This window comes from Manis pentadactyla, chromosome 5 (genome assembly GCF_030020395.1).
Source record: "Manis pentadactyla isolate mManPen7 chromosome 5, mManPen7.hap1, whole genome shotgun sequence".
In the NCBI taxonomy this organism is placed as follows: domain Eukaryota; kingdom Metazoa; phylum Chordata; class Mammalia; order Pholidota; family Manidae; genus Manis; species Manis pentadactyla.
In genome coordinates this window covers 112,322,346-112,341,098 of record NC_080023.1, presented here as the reverse complement: position 1 = coordinate 112,341,098, position 18,753 = coordinate 112,322,346, and the positions used below count along the sequence as shown (strand labels likewise).

At 35.4% G+C, this 18,753-nt stretch overlaps 1 protein-coding gene across 7 annotated transcripts in view; it reads left to right on the top strand.

Annotated features, from left to right (window-relative positions):
- The first annotated feature begins 3,009 nt into the window (after window positions 1-3,009).
- Window positions 3,010-18,753, top strand: part of SCLT1 (sodium channel and clathrin linker 1) — a 200,934-nt gene continuing 185,190 nt past the window's right edge. For all 7 annotated transcript variants that reach the window (XR_005028388.2, XR_005028387.2, XM_036903384.2 and 4 more), the window contains exon 1: window positions 3,010-3,548. Coding sequence is in view for 5 of the 7 variants with exons in the window: in XM_036903384.2 (XP_036759279.1) it covers window positions 3,509-3,548 (40 nt within the window). In the remaining 2 variants the exon portion in view is untranslated. The remainder of the gene's footprint in view (window positions 3,549-18,753) is intronic.

Sequence of the window (18,753 nt, the reverse complement as noted above, 5' to 3'; positions counted from 1 at the left end):
TACAGTTACCATCATGTTCTCCCAAACTTTGAGAGTAGATATTACATTTGTATGTTACCATTAAATACTGCCAAAAAGTATTTGCAGGTAAAATATTAAACTAAATCATATGAAATTACAGAAGATTGCAGTTTCACATCACTCAGCCTAAATATATTCTGCTTATAATATACTTTTTAAAGTACCTTGGGGGAAAAACAGCTTTTATGTTTGTTTAACTAAAACGATTATTTTTGTTTTATAAAAAACACCACTTTTGATGGGAGAGGAAAATGAGTTGTTCATTAGGAACAGAGTTTCAGTCATTCAAGATGAAAGAATTCTGAAGATCTGCTCTACAATAATGTGCATATAGTTAGCAACACTGTATTAGACACTTAAAAATTTGGGAGATTTCATATGTGTTTCTTTCAACCAATACTACAATAAAAAACACAAGCTTAGAAAGAGTGCTACAATTTCCAGACTCTGCTTTCCTTGGCTGGTAAAATAAACATAATTATTAAGAGTTTTTTAAAATCACTTTTAATGGCATTTGATTATATCAGAGAGTGTTAGATACAATTTTAACTCTGGCTCAAACTTCCAACTTTGTATTCTTCATGATGTTTTTCACGTAGTACTGGGTGCTTAATGTCAATTTATTGAATAAATTAATATTGGTGAAATCTATCAATTTTCAAGGGTTTTCTCTATTGCAGAAATATATCTAATTTAAAAACATGAAATAGTGACTAAAGAACAGCTACACATATGCTAAGTACTTCTCTCTCTCATTTCTCATTCCTCATACTCGATTATGATAATACTTTCCATGCACATTCACTGAATTCTTTAATTCCTTCATCAGGTATTTGAGCCCTTAGTGGATTCCAGGTACTATGATGGAGACAGAGTATATGAAAAAGACTGCAGGAGGAAGCATGAAATAAACACTAAGGAAGCACCTACTTAGGGAGAAGTGGGGAGAGAACACAGGGGAAATTTTAAAATTGAGAAATACTAGAGTGGATACTTTAAATATAATTGCAAACATTAACAGTTTGTTTCTTAAATATGAAAATTATTTTGAAAATTCTATATTGAAAATCAAACATTGAACCAGTAAAATCTTATAGTGACCCCCAAAGGTTTTCAAAACCCAAGCCCCAAAACTATAGTTCGTATTGAATTTGAATTTTATACACCAAGTAATTTGGGTACAGAGATAAAAATTCCAATTTCAGATATTTAATTTATGCAATGCAAAAACCACTGATTTTACATATCCAGAAGGTACTCTGTTTTCACCAACATAAATATATCTTATCAGCTTTTAGTGTAACCGTAAAGTTTGCAACTACTTGTTCAATACTAAGTGAAACCACAGCATGACAATATACAAGGTTCACTGTAGGAGAAGAAACTAGCAAGTCCTTGGAAAAGTTGGTGAGAAGTTCACGAAGAAAAAGCTATGCACTTGGAAAGAAGAGTGGAACTTGCACACTCATTTTCTCCTTCCAACAAGTCTTTGTGCTAACTTCATGGCCACTAAAAAACAGGTTAAGCTCAATCTTCACTCCCTCAAGGCTAAAATAAACTTTTTAATGGTCATTACATATGTCTTCGTATGTAACACCAGTCTTTACAGGAAGGGACCATCTCTCATTCTCTTAACAGTGAGTTTGTTGATGCTCATAAAAGGACTTCAGAATTTAATACATTCTGCTAACATTACTTATTTTATATAACATTATGAGTACAGGACAACAAAATTTAAACCGTTAAAGAGAAAGCTAAATTGAACTACATCCATGACATGCCATGGGTGAAACTACATCAAACCATAAGAACACATAATCTATTAAAAAGTATTAAAGCTGTGTGTAGCTTCAAGTTAACATTTTTATTGCCTAGCACTGATATTTCCTAAAATGTTAACTGTTTTAAAAAAGATAAGGTTTAAATCCAGACAAAATGGGAACTGCAATCCATCCACAAATGTAAAGTTTTGATTAATTTTTTTGTTCAAAAAATTGTAACTTCTGTCTTTCCTTCTTTTTGAGGAAGCTAAATTGATCGTAAAGAAGTAACTGCTGAAAAACTGAAGGAACAAAAAAACTGCAACAGACTCACAGACTCCAAGAAGGGACTAGCGGTTACCAAAGGGGAAGAGTCGGGGAGGGAGAGAGAAGAGGATTGAGGGGTATTATGATTGGTACACATGGTGTGGGGGGGTTGTTCAGGGGGAAGACAGTGTAGCACAGAGAAGACAAGTAGTGACTCTGTGGCATCTTACTACACTGATGCACAGTGACTGCAATGGGGTATGAGGGAGACTCGAAATATGGGTGAAAGTAATAACCACATTGTTTTTCATGTGAAATCTTCGTAAGTGTATATCAATGATACCTTGATTTAAAAAATTAAAAAATAAAAAGTAACTGCTGAATTTGCAGGATCTTTGGAGTACTTCTAAATACATGCCTTATTGGCAAAAGAGATAATCTTTTTAATGGCTGTCTCCTTTCTCCAAAGACCCACGAGGGGCAGGACGAGTCGTTTCTGGACATTAACACGTCCATACTCATAAATCCCCCCAGCGTGAGCCTTGGGGGTGAACTCTGAAGACGCCAGTCTGGGTTCCACCCCCAGCCGCAGAAACCTGCATGCTTTGCGTCCACCTGTTTTGGCTCCCAGGTTCTCCAGTCCAGAAGTTCTACGTATCAAAGATACTGGGGGCACTTAAAATAAGTATTTAATGCCCTACTTACGTTTACATTTAGAGAGTTTTCTTTAAAAAACAAAACAAAAAATACAAAAAACATAACAACAAAACCACTAGGACCCCCCACCCAGAGACATAAGGGCGCTACCTTGCACGCCGACCGGCGGACTGCTCAGCCCGCTGTAATCCAGTTTCTCACAGCCCCACCCATCGCTTGACAGCTAGCCAATAGCGTGCCAGGGCTCTAGGAAGCGCGATGGCGTAAGCACTAACGCCTGCGTGATGACGCTGGCGGCGTCACTGTCTCCAAGGAGCGATCCAGGGCACCGGTTTCAAAGTCGCCGGGCGGGCCAAGTGGACTTCCGCGTCTGGCCCCTGGCTTCACCGCTCTCCTGGAGTCGCCCCCGCCTCTGCGAAGGACTTCGTTACCGGTTTCCCGCTGGCACCCTCTGCGCTCTCTTACGTTGCCCGACTCGACCCCGAGTGACCCTCAGGACGCCTGTATCCACCCGCGTCTCCGTCCCACCGGGTTGGAATTCGGGTGAACGTGGGACAGAACTCACTTGGCGGGTCCCCAGCAAACCTGACCTCGGAAGCCTGTCGCCTGAGCGAGGGCCTCGGCTGGGACTCGGGAGAAGGAGGCGCGGCAGGGCTGTTGACGCCGCGTGAGTAGGATGCTGATTACATAGCTCGAGTGCTTGACAACCTCCGCAGCGTTGCCTCTGTTCTGTCGTCCCGAACAGCGAGCTCTGTGTCTTTTTGAGGAAAGTAGAGGTTGTGAAAGCTCCAAACTAAAATTGTATGGAAATGGCCACAGAAGTCGACTTTCTGAGAGATCAAGGTAAGCTCCATATTCCTTTTTTGAGAATTCTTTTATGTACTGCTTAATGTCATTGTTGACCAATTTTTTTTAATGCCTGGTGGGAGCATGAAATGTGTAAAAACTTAAAAGTTAGCTGTGGGAAAAGCCTGGTATATATGAGGATGTGTATATACTTAACAAGAATCCGTCTGTAAATACATGTAGGTTCCTTAAGCTTACAGGGACTCTGCTAGACATTAAACATATTTGTTTTGCTCCTCGCATACTCTGGAGAAATTAGAGGGCTGATAGCCAGGAAGAGTTGCCGGGTGTGTTGTTAGAACCTAGAGGTACAGCTCTAGCCACTTGTTCAAAAGATGTTTATTGAGCTTCTGTTTCAGTTATATGCCAGGAGATACACAAGCATAGCTGCTACAATGATGAAAGGCCAGTTCTACCCACCCTCCGAGTTTAATTTATGGAGGGAAATAGAAGAATTCCATAAATACACTGAAGTGGCAGCAACTGGTAACTCTTTTGCCTCAGTTTCTCCATAGGGTTGTTGGAATGATCAAATGAGTGTTAAAATATGTAAAGGAGTTAGAATAGTAGCTGATAACGTAGTGCTAAACAAATACTTTCTTTACTATTACAGGGTTATTATTAACTATAGTCAAGAAAGGTGCCATTTGAACTGAAAATTGAAACACTAATATGAATTTGCTAGATAAATAACTGTGTTTGCATCCAAAATAAACTATTTGCAGCTTGAGGAGATTAATAATATGCTTTGACTTGCAAGAAGTTGGCCTGAATTGAATATGGTTTACATAGATAGGCAAGGTTGCTGAGAGAAAGCATGGGGCTAGATGGTGAAGGGCCTTGTCAGCTATTATGTTAAAGGATTTGGACCATTACACAGATTATAGAAACCACTGTAGGAATTCAATTGAGAGTGACATGATCAGATTGTGATTTGGAAAGCCTAGTATGGAAAGCCTCCTATGTTATGAGGAACACGCATTATAGCAGAATGCAGTTGGGTGACTTGCTATCCAACTGGTAGAAGTGAATTCGGGTAGGTACAGTGAGATTAGAGATAAGCGGATTTGAGAAAAAGAGGTACACAGCACCTCAGGTCTTTGGCTTGAGGAACAGGGAAAGTGGAAAAGAAGTGGTAGGTTTCGTTTTGGAAGCTTTATAGATCAGTAGTTAAGAACTCAACCTCTGGATTCAGTCTGTATGGGCTCATTTCCTAGCTCTTTCTCTTTCCAGATCTTTGACCTTTGGAAAGTTACTTGCTTTTTAATGCCTCAGTTTTCTCATTTGTAAAATGAATATAATAGCGCAACAACCCTCATGAGGTTGTAAAAATTAGATGATGCAAATAAAGCAATTAGCATGGTGTCTAGCACATACTAAGTGCACAGTATATATCTAAAATCATTAACAACACTATAATGATATTACAATATTAGCATTATTTCTCAGGTTTGTAGTGGGAATATCCCCCACTCTATAAAGGGGATTAGCTGGACACTTGAGTTGTGGGACAAGAACTGGGTAATGATGCTCAAGCTAAGAAATGAATTCATTCTTGTACTGTGGATTATGAGCAGTGAGGATGGACTCATTTTTTCTTTTCATTTTCTTTGACAGAGCAGAAAGTTTCGATTTTGATGAAGTTCAATTTATCAATTTGTTCATTTATGGATATGCATCATATCTAAGAAATCTTTACCTTACACAAGCCACAAAGATTTCTTCTATGTTTTCTTCTAGAAGTGTTGTAGTTTTAGGTTTTATATTTAGATCTGTGATCCATTTTGGGTTAAATTTTGTATAAGATGCAAAAAAGGGTCAAAGTTAATTTTTTTGCATATTGATGCCCAATTGAAAAGAGAGTCCTTTCACCATTGAATTACTTTTGCACATTTGTTAAAAATTAGTTGTCCATATTTGTGTAGATTTATTTCTGGCCTCTTCTGTTCCATTGAGCTGTTGTGTATCTGGACACCAATATCTCAGTGTCTTATTATTGCAACTCTATAATAAGTCTTAAAATCAAATAGTGTTAGACTATTTGTTCTTTTTCACAGTTGTTTTGGTTGCCCTATTTATTTTGCACTTTCATATGAATTTTAGAAACTACTTATTGATTTCTTAAAAAATTGCTGATATTTTAGTAGGCATTTTATTGGCTATTGATCAATTTATGTAGAATTCATATTTTAATGCTATAGACTCCTCTGATCAATGAAAAGATATGTGTCTACATAGATATGTCTTTTAATTTCTTTCAGCAGTGTATTTGTACCTTTTAGTATATAGGCTTTGCACATTTCTTGTGAGATTTATCTCTATGTATAGCTGTTTTTGATAACTTTTAAGTGGTACTATTTCTTTTACCTTCAATTTCTGATTTATCATTGCTAGTATATAGAAATACTGTGGGTTTTTTTACTTTTGTTTATTGTACCCTGCAACCTTTCCAAACTCACTTACTAGTTTTAGTAGGTTTCCTTTAAAGCCCATCATTTTCTACATAGAAAATCTTTTCGTCTGTAAGTGAAAACACAACTTTACTTCTTCCTTTCCAATTTCAATGCCTTTCATATCATTTTCTTCCCTTACTGTACTGGCTAGAATTTCCAGTATGGTGTTGAACGTAAGTGGTTGGAATGGACATCCATGTCTTGTTCCTGATTTTAGGGAGAAAGTATCTGTCTTTCAGAATTAGATACTAGCTATAGGTATTTCCTAGTATTTTTTTTTTTTGGTATCAATCTACAATCACATGAACAACATTGTGGTTACTAGATTCCCCCCATTATCAAGTCCCCACCACATACCCCATTGCAGTCACTGTCTATCAACGAAGTAAGATGCTGTAGAGTCACTACTTGTCTACTCTATGCTATAATGCCATCCCTGTGCACCCACCCCATATTATGTGTGCTAATCGTAATGCCCCTTATTCCTCCTCTCCCTCCCTTCCTATCCACCCTCCTCAGTCCCTTTCCCTTTGGCAACTGTTAGTCCATTCTTGGGTTCTGTGAGTCTGCTGTAGTTTTGTTCCTTCAGTTTTTGTTTGTTCTTATGCACCACAGATGAGTGAAATCATTTGGTACTTGTCTTTCTCCTCCTGCCTTATTTCACTGAGCGTAATACCCTCTAGCTCCATCCATGTTGTTGCAAATGGTAGGATTTCTTACCTTCTTAAGGCTGAATAATACTCCATTGTGTATATGTACCACATCTTCTTTATCCATTCATCTACTGATGAACACTTAGGTTGCTTCCATTTCTTGGCTATTGTAAATACTGCTGCAATAAACACAGGGGTACATATGTCTTTTTGAGACTGGGCTCCTGCATTCTTAGGGTAAATTCCTAGAAGTGGAATTCCTGGGTCAAATAGTATTTCTATTTTTAGTTTTTTGAGGAACCTCCATACTGCTTTCCACAATAGTTGAACTAATTTACATTCCCACCAGCAGTCCCCTTTCTCTGCATCCTCACCAGCATTTGTTGTTCCTAGTCTTTTCTATGTTGGCCATCCTAACTGGTGTGAGGTGATATCTCATTGTGGTTTTAATTTGCATTTCCCTGATAATTAGTGATGTGGAGCATCTTTTCATGTGCCTGTTGGCCATCTGAATTTCTTCTTTGAAGAAGTGTCTGTTCATATCCTCTGCCCATTTTTTAATAGGGTTATTTGCTTTTGGGGTGTTAAGGCGTATGAATTCTTTATATATTTTGGATGTTAACCCCTTGTCAGATATGTCATTTACAAATATATTCTCCCATACTGTAGGATGCCTTTTTGTTCTGCTGATGGTGGTCTTTGCTGAACAGAAGTTTTTTAGCATGATGTAGTCCCATTTTTTCATTTTTGATTTTGTTTTCCTTGCTCAAGGAGATGCATTCAGGAAAAAGTTGCTCATATTATATTCAAGAGATTTTTGCCTATGTTTTCTTCTAAGAGTTTTATGGTTTCATGACTTACATTCAGGTCTTTGATCCATTTCAGGTTCACTTTTGTATATGGGGGACAATAATCCAGTTTCATTCTCTTGCATATAGCTGTCCATTTTTGCCAACACCAGTTGTTGAAATGGCTATCATTTCCCCATTGTATATACATGGCTCCGTTATCATATATTAATTGACCATATATGGTTGGGCTTATATCTGGGCTCTCTAGTCTGTTCCTTTAGTCTATGGGTCTGTTCTTGTGCCAGTACCAAATTGTCTTGATTACTGTGGCTTTGTAGTAGAACTGGAAGTCAGGGAGCATAATCCCCCCCCTGCTTTATTCTTCCTTCTCAGGATTGCTTTGGCTATTCAGGATCTTTTGTGGTTCTATATGAATTTTAGAACTATTTGCTCTAGTTCATTGAAGAATGCTGTTGGTATTTTGATAGAGATTGCATTGAATCTGTAGATTGCTTTAGGCAGGATGTCCATTTTGACAGTATTAATTATTCCTATCCTGTCCTATCCGTGAGCACAGGATGTATTTCCATTTACTGGTTTCTTCTTTAATTTCTCTCATGAGTGTCTTGTAGTTTTCAGAGTATAGGTCTTTCACTTCCTTGGTTAGGTTTATTCCTAGGTATTTTATTCTTTTTGATGCAATTATGAATGGAATTGTTTTCCTCATTTCTCTTTCTGCTAGTTTATCATTAGTGTATAGGAATGCCACAGATTTCTGTGTATTAATTTGGTATCCTGCAACTTTGCTGAATTCAGATATTAGATCTAGTAGTTTTGGAGTGGATTCTTTAGGGTTTTTTTTATGTACAATATCATGTCATCTGCAAACAGGGACAGTTTAACTTCTTCCTTGCCAATGTGGATGCCTTTTATTTCTTTGTGTTGCCTGATTGCCATGGCTAGAACCTCTAGAACTATGTTGAATAAAAAGTGGGGAGAGTGGGCATCCTTGTCTTGTTCCTGATCTTAAAGGAAAAGCTTTCAACTTCTCTCTGTTAACTGTAATGTTGGCTGTGGGATTGTCATATATGGCCTTAATTATGTTGAGGTACTTGCCCTGTATACCCATTTTATTGAGTTTTTTTAAACATGAATGGATGTTGAATTTTGTTGAATGCTTTTTCAGCATCTATGGAGATGATCATGTGTTTTTTGTCCTTCTTTTTGTTTATGTTGTTGATGATGTTGATGCATTTTCAAATGTTTGCCATCCTTGCATCCCTGAGATGAATACCACTTGATCATGGTGTGAGATACTCTTCATGTATTTTGGGATTCAGTTTACTAATATTTTAATGAGTATTTTTGCATCTGTGTTCATCGGGGATATTGGTCTGCAATTTTCTTTTTTCATCATGTCTTTGCCTGATTTTGGTATTAGAGTGTTGCTGGCCTCATAGAAAGAGTTTGAGATTGTTCCCTCATCTTCTACTTTTTGGAAAACTTTAAGAAGGATGGATATTAGACCTTTACTAAATGTCTGATAAAATTCAGCAGTGAAACCATCTGTCAACGGGTTTTGTTTTTAGGTAATTTTTTGATTACCACTTCAATTTCCTTGCTGTTAATTGGTCTATTCAGATTTTCTGTTTCTTCCTGGGTCAGCCTTGGAAGGTTGTATTTTTCTAGAAAGTTTTCCATTTCTTCTAGGTTATCCAATTTGTTAGCATATAATTTTTCATAGTATTGTCTCACAATTCTTTGTATTTCTGTGGTGTCTGTAGTGATTTTTCCTTTCTCATTTCTGATTCTGTTTAGGTGTGTAGACTCTCTTTTTTTCTTGATAAGTCTGCCTACGGGTTTATAGATTTTGTTTATTTTCTCAAAGAACCAGCTCCTGATTTCATTGATTCTTTCTATTGTTTTATTCTTCTCAATTTTATTTATTTCTGCTCTAATCTTTATTATGTCCCTCCTTCGACTGACTTGGGCCTCATTTGTTCTTCCTTTTATAGTTTCGTTAATTGTGAGTTTAGACTGTTCATTTGGGATTGTCCTTCTTTCCTGAGGTAGGCCTGCATTGCAATGTATTTCCCTCTTAGCACGGCCTTTGCTGCATCCCACAGATTTTGCGGTGTTGAATTATTGTTGTCATTTGTCTCCATATATTGCTTGATCCCTGTTTTCATTTGGTTATTGATCTGTTGATTGTTTAGGAGCATGTTATTAAGCCTCCATGTGTTTGTGGGCTTTTTCCTTTTCTTTGTGTAATTTGTTTCTAGTTTCATTCCTTTGTGATCTGAGAAGCTGTTTGGTACAATTTCAATCTTTTTAAATTTACTGAGGCTCTTTTTGTGGCCCAGTGTATGATTTATTCTGGAAAATGTTCCATGAGCACTTGAGAAGAATTTGTGTCCTGTTGCTTTTGGATGAAGTGTTCTGTAGATGTCCATTAAGCCCATCTGTTCTAATATGTTGTTCAGTGCCTCTGTCTCCTTACTAATTTTCTGTCTGGTTGATCTGTCCTTTGGAGTGAGTGGTGTGTTGAAGTCTCCTAAAATGAACACATTGCACTCTATTTCCCCCTTTAATTCTGTTAGTATTCGTTTCCCATATGCAGGTGCTCCTGTGTTGGGTGCATAGATATTTATAATAGTTATATCCTCTTGTTGTACTGACCCCATTATCATTATATAATGTCCTTCTTTGTCTCTTGTGACTTTCTTTGTTTTGAAGTCTATTTTGTCTGATACAAGTACTGCAACTCCTGCTTTTTTCTCGCTGTTAGTTGCATGAAATATCTTTTTTCATCCCTTTACTTTCAGTCTGTGTATGTCTTTGGGTTTGAAGTGAGTCTCTTTTAGGCAGCATAGGATGGGTCTTGTTTTTTTATCCATTGAGTGACTGTCTGTCTTTTTATTGGTATATTCAGACCATTTATGTTTAGGGTAATTATCAATAAGTATGTACTTATAGCCATTGCAGGCTTTATATTCGTGCTTACCAAAGGTTCAAGCCTAATTCCCTTACCATCTAAACAGTCTAATTTAACTTACCATGCTATTACAAACACAATCTAAAGGTTCTTTTTTTTCTTTCTTTCTTTTTCTTCCTCCTCTATTCTTTACATAAATATTAGGTATCTTATTCTGTACTCTTTGTCTGTCCCTTGAGTGACTTTGGGTGTAGTTGATTTAATTTTGCATCTGCTTAGTAATTAATTGTTCTACTTTCTTTACTATGGTTTTATTTCCCCTAACGAGAGCTATTTAGCATTAGGAATACTTCCATCTATAACAGTCCCTCCAAAATACAATGTAGAGGTGGTTTGTGGGAAGTAAATTCTCTTAGCTTTTGCTTATCTGAAAATTGTTTAATTCCTCCTTCAAATTTGAATGATAACCTTGCTGGGTAGAGTATTTTTGGTTCAAGGCCCTTCTGTTTCATTGCATTAAATATATCATGACAGTCCCTTCTGGCCTGTAAGGTTTCTGCTGAGAAGTCTGATGATAGCCTGGTGGGTTTTCCTTTGTAGGTGATCTTTTTCTCTCTCTAGCTGCTTTTAGAAGTCTGTTCTTATCGTTGATCTTTGCCATTTTAATTATTATATGTCTTGGTTTTGTCTTCCTTGGTTCGCTTGTATTGGGAGATCTGTACACCTCCATGGCCTGAGAGACTATCTCCTTCCCCAGATTGGGGGAGTTTTCAACAATTACCTCCTCAAAGACACTTTATATCCCTTTTCTCTCTCTTCTTCTTCTGGTACCCCTATAATGCAAATGTTGTTCCATTTGATTGGTCACACAGTTCTCAGTATTCTTTCATTCTTATAGATCCTTTTTTTCTCTCTGTGCCTCAGCTTCTTTTCTCTAATTTCTATTCCATTTACCGTCTCTTCTTCTACATTGAACCTGCTTTTAAATCCCTCGATTGTATGTTTCATTGCAGATATGGAATTTCTTAATGATTGAATCTCCATCCTAAATTCATTCCTGAGTTCTTGAATATTTTTCTGTACCTCCATGAGCATGTTTATGATTTTTATTTTGATCTCTCAGAAAGATTGGTGAGTTCAGTTTCATTTTCTCCTTTTTCTGGTGTTTGTGAGATTTTTGTTTGAACCAGGTTTCTTTGTCATTTTATATTTGTATGTTGTACCCTCTAGAGCCCAGAAGTTCTAGTCTCTGGAGCTCCTCAGCCCCTGGAGTGATATTGGGGGTTGCAGCTGTGCTGGTGCCCTGCTTCATTAGGTCTGCTCTGTTCTCCAAGTGTATGAAGTCTGGTTCAGCCTTCTTTCCTGTTGTTATTTTAGGATTAGTTGTATTAACTATATTTTCATAATATATGTGGTTTTGGGAGGAGATCTCTGTCTCACCTCTCACACCACCACCTTGAATTTCCTTCCTTTCCTAGAATTCTTAATAGGTAGAGGATGCTCCTTTGTATTACTAGTTTTCTAAGAATTTTTATCAGAATGGATGCTGGATATTTTTTTTCTAATTCTTTTCCTGCATTTATTGAGATATCAGCTTTTTTTTCATTTTTAGTTTGTTAATAGGGTGATTTACATTGATTAATTTTCAAATATTAAGCCTGCCTTACCTTTGGGACTAATTCTTATTGGTCATGTGTTATCCTTTTTAGACATTGTTCGATTTGATTTTCTAAAACTTTTTTTTGAAAACGTTTAACTTTCTGTGTTCATAAAATCTTTGTTCCCTCTTATAATGTGTTTGTCTGGTTTTTGTATCAGGCAATGCTGGCCTCATAAAATTACTTGGAAAATATTTTGTTCTCTTCAATTTTCTGGAAGAGTATAGAATTAGTATTATTTCTTCTTTATAAGTTTCATAGAACTTAGCAGTAAAGTCAATTGGACCTAAAGTTTTCTTTAAAGATTCTAAACCACAAATTCAATTTCTTTAATAGATAACGAGCTACTCAGTACTGTGTTGCCTACCTGAGAGAGCCTCCATAGATTTCATATAACAAGAGTTCTCTGTGTGCTGCTTTCTCTCCCATACTTTGTCCTGCTAATTCTAGTTACTTGGCCTCCTCTGACTTTGAGCTCCTACTCCTTAACTCACAGAGTCTGCTTATCTCTGCCTACATTTTTGTTCTTTGTGCTATGACCTTGGAAAGTCTTTCAAGTCATTAAACTAGGGCATTCACAGGGCTGCAAATAATTACTTGGAAAATATTTCATTCTCTTCAATTTTCTGAAACAGTATAGAATTTGTCAGTAGGTTAATATGGTTATGCCCCTCTTTTCCTTTATTATATGTCCAGTAATACCTCATCCTTGAATCAGTTGTTTAGCTTGCCTTTGAAGTTCTCTTAGCCAACTGTTTAGTAACCATAGATAATATCTCAACCCTCTGGTTAAGTGCCACCACAAGTTCAAGTTTAATTCACAACTAAGTGACTGAGCTGATATTTGAACCGAAGCAGTCTTGTTTCAGTGTCTGTGTTCTTAAATACTACCCAAAAAAGACACTAGTAGGAAAGAAAAATTACAGCTCTATTTCACTTAGGCATGTAGAAATTAAAATTCCAAATGAAATATTAAATAAAATCCAGCAATGAAAATATATGTGGGTTTGTAGATATATACATGCACATACAGTTGTCTCCATATTGAGTTCATCCCAGCAGTAGGAGGATAGTTAGCATTAGAAAACTATTGCATACATAAAAGAAGGCTTAGTTAATGGAGAAACATATCAAATTTATGGATTAGAACACTCATTATAGTAATATGTCAATTCTCCCACAAATTGATAGGTAGACTAAATGCAATCCCAAACCTAGTTTTGACAACATGATTCTGAAATCTATGTGCAAGAGCTAAGAATAGCCCAGAGAGTTTTAAAGACTGTCAAGGTGGGAAATTTCATTTTACCAGCTCTTAAGATTTCTTAAAAGTCTCCAATTATTAAATATTGCCAGATTGATAAATACATAGATCAGTGGATTAAATTAACAAGAAAAAGACACATACATACATGCACACTTGTTATCTAAAAGAACAGGAATAAGAAATAAATGGGAAAGGATAGAGTGTTCAGCAAATGGTGCTAGAATAATTGGCTCTCCAAATAGGAGAGAAAAAATGGTAAAGATATCTTTCTCACATTATATAGAAATATCATCATCCACATTGATTAAAGGACTAAATTCTCTTAAAACATTAAGAAAAAACTTAAGAGAGTATCTTTCAGATCTCAGCACATGGGCAGATTCTTTCAACAAACATACATATTTTGACTGGAAGGAAAGATGAATATACTAAATTAAAAATTAAAACTTGGACATCACAAAAGATATCATCAATAAATGACTAGCCCAACTACAGAGGGAAGAATATATTTACAGTAAAAGAAACTGAGAGTTGGTTAGCATCCAGAACTTAGAAATATTCTTCACAAGAATATATTCACACTAACAGAAAAATGGTTAAAGAATATGAGAAAGCCATTTAAAAAAAATTAAAACCTGAAGAATTACTAAAAATATGAAAAAATGTCAATCTCATCAGTAATCCAAAAAATGCAAATTAAAAAACAGTGTAATAAATACTTGTTGAATGAATGAAGGAAATAGATTTAAGTTACAGTAAAATTTTATCCAGAGTAAAATCAGTCTTTGAAGATTGAATATGTTCCTGTTATTATTATTCTGCAATTGACTTCTAAGCTATTTTAATCACTAAAACTTTTTTTTTCTTATTTGAAAACCCTATCAGGGGAAAAAAAAAAGTAGCTGGCATTTGAATTATTTTATCCATGGCCATAACTCCAGTCTTTTTTTTGAGACTGATAGAAACCAGAATACTATATTGGTGGAAAAGTTCTATGTGTCCAATACTATCTAAAAAGTTCTGCAGGTAACAACAGAAAGTTGTGGAAATTTCTTTTAAATACAATAAAAAGTTGAAAACCATTTACATTATTAATATTCCATAATTATTTGTTCCCCTATCAGAATCACATATCTGTCATATTTCTCCACTAAATAATTTGTACCTTCAAGGAAGAAACTATTGTCTGAAGTTCCCAATGTAGAATGTATATATTATTCATGTGGACATTATATATATATTTTTATTTATATGTATATATAGTTAACACATATTGCATATATATGTATATTTGCTTCTGTTTAACATATTCACAACAATATAGAAACAAACATAAAGCTTAAGTGAATTACTACTAAGTTCAAAACTCATGTAACCACAACCCAGGTCAAGAAATAGAACATTACTAGGACCTGAGAAGCTCTCTTATAATCATAATCTCTACTGTGTCCTCAAAATAATTGAAGATAGCCAGTACCTTTACTTTGTCACTATAGTTTAATTTTGCCTGTGTTTGAACTTCATATAAATGAAATCATAAACTGTATCCTTCTTTGTTTGACTTCTTCATTCAACATGTTGAGGTTTATCCATATTTTTGCATTAAAAATAGTCATTACTGTACACTATTAGAGTTTTTAAATTTATCGCCATTTATCCACTCTTCTTTTGGTGAATATTTGTGGTTTCCAGTTTGGGTGCCATTGACAATAATGCTGTTAACATTTTTTGTCATGGCTCTTGGTGTTCAAGTGCGCACATTTTGGTTGGATATATTACTACTAAGAGTTATGTGTATGTTTTAAAGGTGGGAGTTTTTTTTATTTCCCATTATCACCATTTTTTAAAAATCTTAGCTCTTTATTTAATTGTAATTTTAATTTGTATTTTCCTGATGCCTAATGAGGTTGAGCAGCTTCTCAATGATATTTGGCCACCTCCATAACCTTTCTGTGAAGTTCTCATTTAAGTCTTCTTACCACTTAAAAAAACAATTTTATTCTACATTAAATGCTCACAATAAATGTTGTCAACATTCAATGACATTGCATTATTTGCTATATTTCCTGTGCTGTATTTTCATCCTCATGACTAATTCATACCATAAGTGTACCTCATTATGCCTTTCATCCACTTCACATATTCCTGCCAGCCTTTCATCCACTTCACATACTCCAGCCAGTCCCCTCCCCCTAGGCAACCACCAGTTTCTTCTTGGTGTCTATGAATCTATTTCTCTTTTGTTCATTTGTTTGGTTTTTTTTAGATACCATGTAATTGAAATCATACAGAATTTGTCTTTCTCTACCTGGCTTATTTAACTTAGCATAGTACCCTCTAGTTACATTTGTGTTATTGCAGATGACAAGATTTCATTATTTTTTATTGTTGAGCAATATTCTATTGTGTGTATGTAACACATTTTCTTCATCCATTCATGTATTGATGGATACTTTGGTTGTTTCCGTATCTTGGCTATTGCAAATAATTTGGCAATAAACATAGGAGTGCACCTGTCTTTTTGAATCAATTATTTTGTTTTCTTCATGTTAACTCCCTGAAGTAGAATTGCGGGGTTGTTTCGTTATTTCTGTTTTTAGTCTTCTGAGGAACCTCCACACTGGCTGGACCAATTTGAGGGTTCCCATTTCTCCACATCCTCACCAACACTTGTTATTTCTTTTGTTGGCTAGTAACCAATCTGACTCGTGTGAGGCTATACCTCATTGTGGTTTTCATTTGCATTTTCATGATGATTAGTGATGTTGATTATCCATATGCCTATTGGCCATCTGGATGTCCTCTTTGGAAAAATGTTCAGTTCTCTGCCAGTTTTTAAATTGAGTTAATATTACCATTATTATTATTGTGATTTTGGTGTTGAGTTGTGTAAGTTCTTTATTTATTTTGGATATTAGTCCCTTAATAGATATATCATTTGCAAATATATTCTCCCATATAGTAGGTTACCTTCCTGTTTTATTGATGGTTTTCTTTGCTATGCAGAAGCTTTTTAGTTTGATATAGTTAGTCCTCATTGTTTATTTTTGCTTTAATTTCCCTTGCTTGGGGAGAAGTATCCAGAAAAGAATTATTGATTACTGAAAGTGGTGAGAGTGGGCATCCATTTGAATTTATTTTTGTGTAGGATGTAAGACAGTGATTCAGTTTCATTCTCTTGCATGTATCTGTCCAGTTTTCCCAGCACTCTTATACTGTGTACTCTTGCCTTATTTGTCATATATTACTTGACCACATAGGTATGGGTTTATTTCAGGATTCTCTATTCTGTTCCATTGATCCATTCATCTATTCTTGTGCCAGTACATACTATTTTAATAACGGTAGCTTTGTAGTGTAGCTTGAAATCAGAGAAAGTGATACCTCCAGCTATGTTCTTTCTTAAGAATGCTTTGGCTATTTGGAGTCTTTTATGGTTCCATATAAATTTTAGGATTATTTGCTCTAGTTCATCGAAAAATGCCATTGGTATTTTGAGGGAGATTGTACAGAATCTGTAAAGATGTCCATTTAGACAATATTAATTCTTCCTATCCTTGAGCATGGGATAGCTTTCCATTTATTTGTGTCGCCTTTATTTTTTTCATCAACATTTTACAGTTTTCAGAGTGCAAGTATTTCACCTCTCTGCTTAGGTTTATTTCTCCATATTTTATTCTTTTTGATGTAATTGTAAATGGAATGGTTCTCTTGATTCCTCCTCCTGTTAGTTCATTGTTCTATATATACTATCTATGCTATACTATACTATATATATACTGTACTACATGTTCATTTTCTATATATACTATCATGTCATCTGCAAATAGTGTCAGATTTACTTTTTCCTTACCAATTTGGGTGCCTTTTAGTTCTTTTTTCTTGTGTGATTGCTCTGTCTAGGACTGTCACAACAGCGTTGAATAAAAGTGGTGAGAGTGGGCATCCTTGTCTTGTTCCTGATCTTAGGGGAAAAATGTTCAGCTTTTCACCACTGAGTATGCTGTGAGCTGTGGGTTTGTCATATGTGGCCTTTATTATGTTGAGGTATGTAGCCTCTCTGCCCATTTTGTTGAGTTTTTATCAGAAATGGATGTTGAATTTTGTCAAATGCTTTTTCTACAGCTATTGAGATGATCATATGAATTTTATCCTTCCTTTTATCAGTGTGGTGTATGTATCACACTGATTGACTTATGGATATTGAACCATCCTTGCATCTCTGAAATAAATCCCACTTGATTGTCCTTTGGTGTATTTCTTAATTCAGTTTGCTGATATTTTGTTGAGGATTTTTGCATCTATGTTCATAACAGATATTGGTCTGTACTTTTTTTAGTGTGTTAGTCAGATTTTGGTATTAGAGTAATAATGGCCTCATAGAATGAGTTCAGAACTATTCCTTCCTCTTCTAGTTTTTATAATACTGTAAGAAGAATTAGTATTAGCTCTTCTTTAAATGTCTGGTAGAATTCATGCATGTAGCCATCTGGTTCTAGACTTTCGTTTATTGGAAGTTTTTAGATTACCAATTCAATTTTAGTAGTAGTAATCTGCCTGTTCAGACTTTCTTTTTCTTCCTGGGTCAGTCTTGGAAGAATGTATATTTCTAGGATTTTATCCTGTCCATTTCTTTTTGGTTGTCCAACTTATTGGCATATAATTTTTCATAGAATTCTCTCAGAAGTCTTCGAATTTCTGTGATATTGTTTTTTTGTTTATTATTTTGTGTCCTCTTTTTCCTGATAAGTCTGGCAAAGAGTTTGTCTATTTTATTTTTCTTCTGAAAGAACGCGATCTTCGTTTCATTGATTTTTTTCTGTTTTCTTAGTCTCTCTTTCATGTATTTCTGCTCTAATCTTTAATTATGTCCCTCCTTCTACTAACTTTGCATTTTGTTCTTTTTCTAGTTCCTTTAGTTGTAAGGTTAGATTTTTGTTTTCTTAGATTGTTTTAGTTTGTTGAGGTGGACCTATATTGCTATGAACTTCCCTCTTAGAACCATCCCACATATTTTGAACCATTGTGTTTTTGTTTTCATTTGTCTCCAAGTATTGTTTGATTTCCTCTTTGATCTGCTCATTGATCCCTTGATTATTTAGAAGCATGTTGTTTAACCTCCACATGTTTGTGTTTTTTCCAGTTTTTTTCTTGTAACTGATTTATGGTTTTATATTGTTGTGGTTTTAAAGATGCTTGAAACAGTTTCAGTCTTCTTAATTATTGAGACTTATTTTGTGAGGTAATATGTGATCTATACTGGAGAACATTCCATGTGCAATTAAGATGAATGTGCACTTTATTGATTTTGGGTGGGCTGTCTGTATATATCTGTTAAACCCATCTGCTCTAATATGTTACTCATAGCTACTGTTGCCTTATTAATTTTACTTCTGGATAATCTATCCATTGATGTAAGTGTGTGTGGGAGAAGAAGGTGTTAAA